Source organism: Pongo pygmaeus, chromosome 5, assembly GCF_028885625.2.
Source record: "Pongo pygmaeus isolate AG05252 chromosome 5, NHGRI_mPonPyg2-v2.0_pri, whole genome shotgun sequence".
Lineage (NCBI taxonomy): Eukaryota > Metazoa > Chordata > Mammalia > Primates > Hominidae > Pongo > Pongo pygmaeus.
In genome coordinates, this window is record NC_072378.2 from 153,547,025 (window position 1) to 153,559,128 (window position 12,104).

General features: G+C 36.7%; 1 protein-coding gene across 4 annotated transcripts in view; it reads right to left on the minus strand.

Annotated features, from left to right (window-relative positions):
- The window catches only part of RGS17 (regulator of G protein signaling 17), a 131,594-nt gene that overhangs the window by 38,949 nt on the left and 80,541 nt on the right, over nt 1–12,104 (minus strand). For all 4 annotated transcript variants that reach the window (XM_054491208.2, XM_054491207.2, XM_054491209.2 and 1 more), the window contains one exon: nt 338–481. In XM_054491208.2, coding sequence (XP_054347183.1) covers nt 338–456 — 119 coding nt within the window. In that variant the 5' untranslated portion in view covers nt 457–481. The remainder of the gene's footprint in view (nt 1–337; nt 482–12,104) is intronic.

Below are 12,104 nucleotides of genomic sequence, written 5' to 3' on the forward strand. Positions count from 1 at the left end.
GGAGAATATTGCTTATTGATAAATACAAATGTAACTAAAATCTTATTTTTACCCATATCTTTAAGAAGCATGGATGGAGAAAAACATGATATAAAACACCTCTTCATTTTTTTTTACCTTATTATCAATTTAAATGTAGATTTTGGGGAAATATTATATATTTTGTTTGTGAAAGTATTTGCATGAAACCAATGATAGTCTTCAATAAGTCCTACTTGCAAAGAAAGAACAAAAAAAGACATGTTGAGCAGTTTCTACAGTTCTGAGATTTGGCATGCATGTTCACGCTAGTGCCTGCCAAGCCTGGGTGTGGCATCCTACAGGTAACATGACATACCAGGAGCAGCTGCAACAACAGCACCAACAAAAGCAACAGGTGTTGTTGGGCCTCTGGTTTCCAGGTGCTTGAGACACGGCAGGTGTTCCTTCATTTTGGGACTGCTGCCTTTTTCGCATTGCAGCTACTTCAGGACCCAGTTGGCTGAAAGAGAGAAAAAAAAACTGGGTATGAAAAAAGCAATAAGGATAAATTGCCTATACTGAAGGAAGGCTCATTTCACTAAGGGAGGAGGGAGGTAATTTAAGAAAAGGTAAAATAAGAAAGCTTGAGATGTCAAATTAAAAATTCTCAGGAAAACTTTTTAGAAGAATATACTAAAAACTTTGGGGAGGAACGTCTACCTTGATCTGCTGCATAAAATTATGGCAACAAAGTTGCCACGTAATCAAGATTGTTGGTAAAGTAAATATGATAAGGTTTGAAAATGTATTTTTAACTCCCTTCTTTACTCAACAATGATTAAATCTGCCTTTTTTATGGACACCATTCAGTGATTATAGAGGGTGTATGTAACTCGTTTTTCCACTAATGTTTACAGTAAGGTAAATTGAGCTTTATAAATGATTGTTCCATGGTTTCTAACTATATAAGAGTATGAGGAAGATCCAGTTTATTCTTGGCGCGCTCTCACTTCCTTTGAAACACAATATCCTTTTTGGCACTTTTGACTCATCCTCCAGAGGCCTAACCTTAATAACATTACCAAAAGGCCTTATTTTCTGTTAGGTGTCAGTGTTGCAAAGGCATTAGCTTCTCTTCTTCTGTCCCCCAAATTTATTTTTATTTAACGGAGACTTGGATGAAAATAAAAGTCACCAAATTCAGGGGAATTACTCTGGTGGAATTTATATATCATGACAGATAAAATAAATATTGGGATACAGAATGTCCTATCTGTGATCTTACAAATAAGGCCAAATGAGTTGCTACCTATTTATAGGACCAATCCTGATCTAAGACTGTATTGAGCATTAAAATAAAAAGTTTTGTCTTTGAGTAACATCAAATTTAGCATGAACTCTTAGAAAAAGTAATGCAATCTACTGAATGATGTTTTTCATAAATATGCAATGTATGTAAATCATACACATATATTGTCAAATGTGTGGCTGAAAGCAGTACTTATTAAAACTATAAAGTGCTTCAGGTTATTTTGGCATTATGAGCTCATTATTTTAAAATGATATTTTCAGTTCTGAATACAATGATAAACACTTTAAAAAATACTGTATTCTTGAAAACCAGACAAACATATTTTTCGACCAGAAACAGAGCAGAAAACCACAGTCGTAGGTAAATGGGGTCTACAACCACAGTAATTCTGCAATTCAGATACTGAAACAGAAGCGGACAAAGGTCCCACACTCCAGTGAGGTGTCAGATGCTCCCCTAAGAAGAGTGGGAGTCTGATTCCAGGTTGCCTGCATAAAATCAGGGGCTGTGATTGTGCCATTCATAAAAAGGTACTGAAAAAATAATTTCTACTATTCAGTAATGCCTAGCTACAGAAAGGGTAGGATGCAGAGAAAGCCATCCAGATTAGACTTCAGCCAATCAGCTTATTTGTTCAGTGACTGGGTCAGGGAATTTTCCAAAATCACTGGCAGATGGCAGGGAATCCTGAGATACTGATAAAAGAGCTGCTTCAAGACTAAGGGTCTTAAGGGATTAGTGGAAACAAATGAAAAGCATTACATTATGAAGAGCAAGTGACAGTAAGAAATACATCTCTCACTCAATGTGTTACCTGAAAGCAAAAATCCATATTAACACCAGAAAACAGACAACCAACTCAACAATTAGGAGATTAATATATTCCTGATCAAATGCTAATAACAGAATCACCTAAAATTAGTTTAACAAACATATATTTAAGATAAACAATGTGATAAAGGAAAGAATACAATTTAAATGGGAGAACAATAAATTATAAAACATATCTGACTTCCCCTTTTCCAATTTGGATGCCTTTTGGATACTTGCACCTCCATGTTTATTGCAGCACTGTTCACAATACCCAAGATATGGAATCAGCCAAGGTGTCCAAAACCAGATTAATGAATAAAGAAAATGCGGTGTATATATATCATGGAATACTAATTTAGCCACTGAAAAGAATGAAACCCTGTCATTCATAGCAACATGGATGGAACTGGAAGATATTACATTAAGTGAAATAAGCAAGGAACAGAAGTTAAATACCACATATTCTCACTCATAAGTAGAAGTTTAAAAAACATCGATTTCATAGAAGTAAAAAGAAGGACATAGCATACCAGAGGCTGGGAAGGGTAGGAGTAAGGGAGGGATATGGATACATTTTTTAAGGGATATAAAATGGCAGCTAGATAGGAGGAATAAGTTATAGTGTTCTACATCGCTGTAGGATGACTAAAGTTAACAATAATATATAGTTTTAAATAGCTGGAAGGAGGATATTGAAAATTCCCAACAAAAAGTAATGATAAATGTTTAAGATGATGAATATGCTAATGACCCTGACCTTATCACTCTACATTTTATGTACTGGAACATCATTATGTACCCCACGAATATGTACAATTATTGTCAATTAAAAATAAATAATAAAATAAAATAAATTATAAAACAAAAATTGGCAAATATGAAATAGGAAAAGACATAATGCGAATGTAAAAACAAACACAAATAGCTATGAAAAGATTTACACATAATCATTTCTTTCCCAATCAATCCCAAAGATGGTGCCAAGGAATATACTCAGAATTCAGCAAAGAGCAATAAAAAGCTAAAACATGAAAAAAGAATTGAGATAAGCAGACCAGTAACATTGAAAGGCCCCAATATATACCCAACAAGATTTTCTTCATAAGGGGAGAAATAATGGATTGTCAGGAAAGTCACAATATTTTAAGGAAAATTGGCCAAGAACTCCCTAGAATTGGAAGAAAACAAAACAGAACAAAGCCTCACATAAAGGAATATACCACATGCTGAGTAGTATGAATAAAAATAAATCTACACTTATAAACAAAATAGTAAAAACACATCTAGAAGATAAAAGACAAAAGCCGAATTACCCACACACAAGTAATGCTTTGATCAACAGTGGACTTTCCATGAGCAATATTAGATGCTGAAGATGGCGGGCAATGGAGTTATGTGTTCCAAGTGCTGAGGGATAATAATCATCCTACAATTTTATATGCAGCTAAATAAAAATTCAAGAGTGAAGATTATTTCTGATAAACTCACTGAGTTGATTACTCAAATATTTGCTGGAACCTACTTCAGTCAGAAGAAAACAAAATTAGAGGGAAGGGGTAGAATATAAGAAACAAGAACTGAAATTGGTAAAATAGGATGCTGAACTTAATGACCGGCTAAAATAAAAGTCTACGTTTCTCTGTTTAGATACACTCAAGAATGAAATTTAAGACTACATCAATTACGAAAATGGGTGGGCTGCCCTAATCCTCTAATGAAACAGATTTTGTAGAACATCTCAGTGTCCCCATATTATTAAGTCCAAGAGTTATTTTGCCATCTCCTTCTGTGCCAACAGCATTTTACACTACAATGGACAGAATTTGCCCTTCCAAAATCTTTGTTGAAGTCCAAACCCCAATTGCGACGGTAATAAAAGCTGGGGCCTTTGGGAGGTAATTAGCTCATGATAGCTGAGCTCTCATGAATGGGATTAGTGCCCTTATAAGAAGAGGCCAGGGAACTGGATTGCTTTTCCCCACCATGTGAGGATACAGAAAGACAATCTTCTACAACCAGGAAGCAGGCCCTCACCAGGCACCAAATAGGCCACCATCTTGATCTTATACTTCTCAGCCACCAAAACTGTGAAAATCAAATTTACGTTGTTTTTAAGCTACCCAACTATGATACTTTGTCTATAGTAGTCCAAACTGACTATTTTAACTCCACCCTCTTTGAAATACTTTCTTCTCTTGCCTCCTGGGCACCACACTCACATGTCTGCTTTCTCATCACTTCTTTGCAGTCTACTTTCTTGTTTCCTGTTCGTCTTCCTCACTTCCAAATTTTGAATGGCCACAGTGTTCTGTCTTTCTTCTCTATCACTTCTTTGATGAACTCATTGAGACTTTTTTGGGTCTACCAGCTTTCTGCACAAAATCCTCAAATTTACATGCCCAGTGAAGATAATTTTCCCGAATTCAGGATGCATATATCCAACTACCTACTCAATATCTTCACTTGGCTTTCTCAAACTTAACATGCTCTAATCTGCTCTCATTATCTTTTCCCAAAAACGTGTTCTTCCCACAGTTTCTCCAATTTTACTGAATGAGAAGCCTCATCCTTCTCATTTTTCACACCAAAAAATCCTGGACTCATCCTTGACTCCTCTATTTCATCTGGATGTCACATCAGCAGATCAGCAAATGTGAGACTTCTTAACTGGTATCCCCTACCCATCTTCTGTTTCTACCACCTCCTATCTCCTATTACAATTCCATTTTATTCTATTCTCAAGACAGAAGCCAGTATGAGCCTTTCAAACCTAAGTCAGATAATTTCAGCAAAGACTCTTCCATTCAAATCCAATCCAAAACTTCCAGTGGCTTACCATCTTATTCATAGTGAAGTTCTTACAGTCTGCTTTTTTGTTACTCCCCTGAATGTATCTCCTTTTCTCTGCCTCTTGTTCTCTGTTTCAGTCACAATGGCCTCCTTGCTGCTCCTCAGCCATGCTTGGTACAATTACGTGTCAAGACCTTTGCACTTGTTCCACACTTACGGTTTCACTCCGAGTATCCACTGAAATGTTACATTCTCCTTGAAGCCTTCATGACCATCTTATTTAAAAATGGACTCCTCACCCCATCCCCAGTATGACCTGTTACCCTTTCCTGTTTAACTCGTCTCCATATAATGTATAATCACTAGTCGTACTACAAGTTTTACCTGTTTGTTTGTCTAACCAATCAGCCAATACATTTGATGAAGGTAGACACTTTCATCTGTTTTGTTCATTGTTGTAACAATGCTTGGCACATACTAGGTACACAAATATCTGTAGAATGGTGAATTTTACAGCATTCCTATTAACAATAAGAAGAAAACAATAAAGTCTATATACCCAACGTTCAAAATTATTAATTTTGCAGCCAATGCAACAAAATTAGAAAAAATAAATACAAATTGGAAAAGAAAATACAAACTTTACAAATGATATGGTTATCAACATAAAACTTCCAAGAGATTCGGCAGACAAGTATTAGAGGCAGTTCAAGAGGGATGCCAGTTTAAGCTTTAAAATATCATATACTTCTAATACACTAGCAATAATGAATTTGAATATATAAGAGAAGTAAAGGCATAGTTCAAATCAATAGCAAAACCAAAATAGTAACTGGTAATACTTATAACAAAAATTGTATAAGAACTCTATAGAAATACTATAAAACTTTATCAAAAAACATAAAATAAGACCTGAATACAGAGTTAGGTTATTTTCTCAAGTGAGAAGACCAAAATCTTAATTGTCCTAAATTATTTTATAAATTCAAGGCCAGGCATGGTGGCTCACACCTGTAATCCCAGCACTTTGGGAGGCCGAGGTGGGTGGATCACGAGGTCAGGAGATCGAGACCATCCTGGCTAACATGGTGGAACCTCGTCTCTACTAAAAATACAAAAAATTAGCCAGGTGTGGTGGCGGGCGCCTGTAGTTCCAGCTACTTGGGAGGCTGAGGCAGGAGAATGGCGTGAACCTGGGAGGAGGAGCTTGCAGTGAGCCAAGATCGCGTCACTGCACTCCAGCCTGGGCAACAGAGCGAGACTCCTTCTCAAAATAAATAAATAAATAAATAAATAAATTCAATGTGATTGCAGTAAAAATTTTAATTCAATCATTCATGGAACTTAACAAATGAATTCTGAAACTTACATGGAAGACTGAAGACATGCCTGAAAATAAAAATAAGTGGGGGTGTTTGTTCTATCAATAATATAGAAGTCATAATAATTAGGCAATGGCATGGGAACAGATATGTAGATCAAAATAATAAAACTCTCAGAGAGCTGAGTAACCTTCAGGCATTTATGCAATCCTGGCTTAAATTAGAGTATGCATCTTTATCATTCAGGAATGACAGACTACTCAAAAATGGTGTTGAGATATTTGCACTTACATATAAAAAATTACACCTCCAAGTGATAATACATGCAAAAATAAACTCAAAACATGAATAAAAAAATAGATGTTACAAATTCTAAAACTGTCATAAAAATGTAGGCTATAGCTTCAGAGCAGAAAAGGATTTCTTACTATAAGATCAAGCTCAAAAGGAAAAGCTTTTTTTTATATAGTTTAATTTATTAAAAACTTTTGAGCAAATAAGGAAACCATAAATAAAAGAAAAATAGAGAATCATACTGGAAGATACAAAGGAATATTATCCATAATAATAAGTAACAGATTGCAATTTAACAACATAAAAACCTAATAGAAAAATTGGCAAACAAATTTGCAGGTGGTTCATAAAAGAGGAAAATATAAATACTCCAAATTAAATGAATAGATGCTCAGAACTATTAATCAGAGAAGTGTGGATAAAAAAGTATTCCACATCCAAATTTTCCACTGTTAAAAAGTCATACAATATCAATTTTGGAAGAGTACTGGGTAAATTAAAAACTCCTCACACTAATGGTAGGAATATACATTGAGAAATCACTTTGAAGAACAATATTGACTACATGTAGTTCACAATACATATAACCTATGACAAATTCCATTTTTATGTTTATACACTGGAGAAACTCAAACCTGTATATGAAGACACTAATTACAGTATATTTAACACCTTAAATTGGAAACAACCTGTTATGGACTGAATGTTTATGTCCCCCTCAAATTCATATGTTGAAATGTAACCCCAAATGTAATGATATTTGGAGGTGGGGCCTTTCAGAGGTAATTAGATCACAAGAGCAGAGCCTTCATGAATGGGATTAGTGCTCTTATAGGAAGAGGTCAGAGAGTTGGTTCCTCTTCTCTCCATGTGAGGACATGGAAAGAAGATAGTCATCTACAACCAGGCAGCAGGCCCTCACCAGACACCAAATAGGCCATCACCTTGATCTTGAACTTCCCAGCCTCCAGAACTGTGAGAAATAAATGTCTGTTATTGATAAGCCACCCTACATATGGTATTTTATTATAGCAGCCCAAACTAAGAGAGAAATTGGTACTGAGAAGTGGAGTGCTGCTATAACAAATACCTAAAAATGTGAAAGCAGCTTTGGAACTAACCAAGAGTTGTGAAGTGCATCTAGAAGAAGCCAAGATTGTCATGAAGGGACTTTTAAAGATGATTTGGTTAGGGCTCAGAAAGGGAAGAGAAGAGCTGTAGAGAAAGCTTCCATCTTCTTAAAGAATACATATGTAATCATGGACAGAATGTTGTAGAAATATGGATAGTAAAGGCCATTTTGATGAATTCTCAGACTGAAGTAAAAACACGTTATTATCCTCATTAACACTGTAAATTTTACTGTCTTTTCTCCATCTTGTGCAATGGAGAACAGGCAATGCTTGTTATTAAGTGGCAAACAACTTGGCTGAATTGTGTTCATATTATTGGTGTTTTGTGGAAGTTGGGACTTGTGAGCAATGAAGTTGGCTATTTAGCTGAGGATATTTCTCAGCAAAGTATTGAAGGCACGGCTTTGTTCCTCCTGACTGTTTAGTAAAATGTGAGAAGAGAGAAATGATGTGAAGAGGGACTTATCAAACAACAAGAAACTAGAACTTACGAGCTTGGAAAATTCTCAGCCAATCCATATTGCACTAAATGAGAAAGCATGTTTAAAAGAGAACACTAAGAGTATTACCAAGCCACCATTTGATAAGGAGATTAGTATGGTGTGAAGCATGGACTGAATTAGCTACCTCAGCAGGAAAACTGCCAGTTCGAACTGAATGGGAAGGAATGAAGAAATGTTGTCAGATTTTTTGGATTTTACAGGGAAGACCATAAGACTTTTCAGCTGCAAACATGATCTATTCTTCAAGACCAGGGAAGAATGGCCACAAAAAAGTGATTCAGAGATCATCAGGGCTTCATCCTATATTGCAAAGGGTGGAGGAAGAATTCCCTGATTTTCAACAAGTTAGATTACCTCCAATCAAAGGCATGGGGCCAGGACTGGGAGGAGCTGTGGAGGTTTGGTGCCTGCCCAGCAGAACCCTGGGATTGAGACCCCAGTTTGGCAGAGGTGCAGAGCAATATCTGAACTCTACTGGGTCTGGAAAATGGGACCTCTGCCCCAGTGGGCCTGGAGTGCACAGCATCAAGCACAAGAGGATTATTCTCCAGCCCTGAGATATGGAGTTTGACTTGCTAGGTTCTGGACTTACTTAAAAGCTGTCACTCTTTTCTTCTTTCCTATTCCTTTGCTTCTGAAACGGGAATATCTATTCTACATCTATCCCACTACTATAGTTTGGAAGTACATAACTTATTAGGTTGGTGCAAAAGTAATTGTGGTTTTTTGCCATTAAAAGTGGCAAAAATCGCAATTACTTTTGCACCAACCTAATATTTGGTTTTACATGTTCATAGCTGGAGAGGAGTTCTGTCTCTGAATGAATGATACCTTGGGAATCACTCATATCTGATTTAGATGATAGTTAGATAAGACTTTGGACTTTAGGCTTGAGAACCAATGCTAGAACAAGTTAAGACTTTTGAGGCTACTGGGATGGAAATAATGTATTCTGCATGTGAAGACATGAATTTTGGAGGGCCAGGAGCAGAATGTTAAATACTGAATGTGTGTGTCCTCCTCAAACACATATGTTGAAATCTAATCTCAGGGTGATACTAAGAGGTGGGGTCTATGGACGGGTCATTAGACAGTGATGGCGGAGGCCTCATGGATGAGATTAGTGCCTTTAAAAAAGGGACCCCCAGATTACTCTCCTGCTCTCTTTCCACCCTGTGAGGATAAAATGAGATGTCAGTAGTCTGCAACCTAAAAGAGGGCCCTCACCAGGACCCAACCATACTGGCACCTTGATCTCAGACTTTCAACTTTTAGAGAAATACTGTGAGAAATAAATTTCTGTTGTTAAGTTATCCAGCTTATGGCATTTTGCTATAGCAGCCTGAGCTAAGACACAACCAATATTCTCATTTTTCCAGGAATGAATTTTAAAATGGTGATATTGTTATACGTTAATATATAAAACAGCTCTTAAAATGAGTAACTTAGATCTATATGAATCAACTTGAGGCAATCATAAAACAATGTTGAATTAAAAAATGCTGCAAAATATTAAATACAGTATCAACATAATTTTCATAAGCATACAAAACAAACAATAATATATATCTTTTCTGGAGTATATGTGTAACATACGCAGTTACAGAGCATGGACTGGATCCATTACTGGGTGTTTGGGAGGATAACGATCAGGGCGTGATTGGAAAAGAAAGAATTTCAACTTTAATCATTTCTTTAAAAAAGATCTGAAGAAAAAGCAAAATATTTATAGTTACATAAATTTGGTATTGAGGCAGAGCACAGTGGCTCATATCTGTAATTCCAGCCCTTTGGGAGGACCACTTGAGGCCAACAGTTTGAGACCAGCCTGGTAACACAGTGAGTCTCCATCTTTACAGAAAACAAAAAACTTAGCCAGGCATGGTGGCATACATATGTAGTCCTAGGTACTTGCTACTTGGGAAGCTGAGGTAGGAGGATTGCTTGAACCCAGGTGTTCGAGGCTGCAGTGACCTAGGATCGCACCATGTACTCTAGCCTGGGTGACAAAGCAAGATCCTGTCAAAAAAAAAAAGAGAAAGAAAGAGAGAGAGAGAGAGAAAAAAAAAAGAAAAGAAAAGAAAAAAGAAAAGAAAGAAATAGGGTTTTGGGTATGGGACCATTTATTTTATTATCTTTTATACTTATCTATATTTTCTTTTCTTTTTCACACACATACACACACACATTTTATTTATATATATATATAGCTTTATACCAGGCAGGAATTTCTTGTCTATATCCTGAAAATTTGCAGAAAGACTCAAAAACTTTATTGAGAACTGAATACCTTAATTTTCTCATTGTTAAATACTCAATTTTGAAACATTTAGAGGTAAATGCCATCTTGGATATCCATTTATTCACGAAATCTCTGAGATTGTTGTGGTTTGAAATCACTGTAGAGGGGTTCAAATATTATTTGTTAGATTTGCAAGACTGAGGCTGGGCGTGGTGCCTCACGCCTGAAATCCCTGCACTTTGGGAGGTTGAGGTGAGCAGATCTCTTGAGGTCAGGAGTTCAAGACCAGCCTGACCATACATGGTGAAACCCCGTCTCTACTAAAAATACAAAAATTAGCCAGGCATGGTGGCGGGAGCCTGTAATCCCAGCTACTTGGAGGCTGAGGCAGGAGAATCGCTTGAACCCAGAGGGTGGAGGTTGCAGTGAGCCGAGATCACGTCACTGCACTCCAGCCTGGGCAACAGTGCATGACTTCATCTCAAAAATAAAATAAATAAATAAATAAATAAATAAATAAAAAGATTTGCAAGACTTTCACTCTCTTCTATGTCTTTCAGCTGGCTTAAAAAAATATCATAGGCAAACACTTTATTTGTGCTCTTCTGAAGTAATTGTGTATGTTGTCCTATAATCATCTTCCTTCTGGAAACAAATTCCTACTCATTGATTTCCTTTGTGTAGTTCCCATACCATTTGGAACAGATCACTCCTATTTTTCAGACTGATAGAGAATTCTCTAAGTCTCTGAATACCAGCAGTTCAGCATCTTATCTGTATTTCCAGTCTAAACTTCTGGACCGCCCAGCAAGCAATGAGGTATAATATTTTGCTACATAGCTGGGGCATCTGAATAATTAGACACACAGAGCAGGTGGAAGAGGCACTATCTCAGAGAGCTGCTTAGTGACAGTGCCTAGGAAGGTCCTTCCCAAATCCCTGTCCATGATAAGTAAGCATGGAAAATCGCTGCATGCCCTCAGGTATTGTGATCACATCCTGGAACCCCTATTTGCTTCTACTTCCTGTGTACCACTGCAAACTGGTGCTGAGGGGATTGGTGTGGGTTTATCAGTAAATACAGAAGGGAAAAATCTGTCTACTATTTTTTTTTTCCTTGAGTTCACCAATTCTAATTTTTTAAGCCAAATACATTTTCTTAATGTTATAAGCTAAAAAAATGAAAAATTATGTAAAATGAAGCATAACTATGGACTGAAACTCTCAAATATTTTTGAATATGTGGAGGTCAATTCTTTTTTGTCATCCCTACCTCCTTATGGAGGAAGTGTCAAAAACCCATTTGACTTCACATGGTGGAGAAGAACAAGGCAGGAGAAACTGGGACTTCAGATTTTTTTTGAGCTGAGCAAGGCTGGAAAGTGTTTTACAGCTGGCATCCTATCAGCCACCTGTAAAAACACTCATCTAGTCCTTATAGTGAGGTACAGGGAAAGCTGGTATGGAATAAATACTAATGGACCCAGCACAATGGTTTTCCCCTCAAAGCTTAGGCAAATTTATTAATAAGGAACACACATAAATAAAGTGTACTAATCAGAGAAGGTTTTTCATTGTCATGCATTAGTTATATCTTCCAAGAAATGAGGGGAAATTCTGCTCTAACTTCTAGCTGTCCACAGTTTTACTCTGTTACTTCTTTCCCTTCCCCAGGGTCAGGTGCAATGATCAAAACCATCTCACAGGTTGAACAATGGGCCAAATAAAACAAAA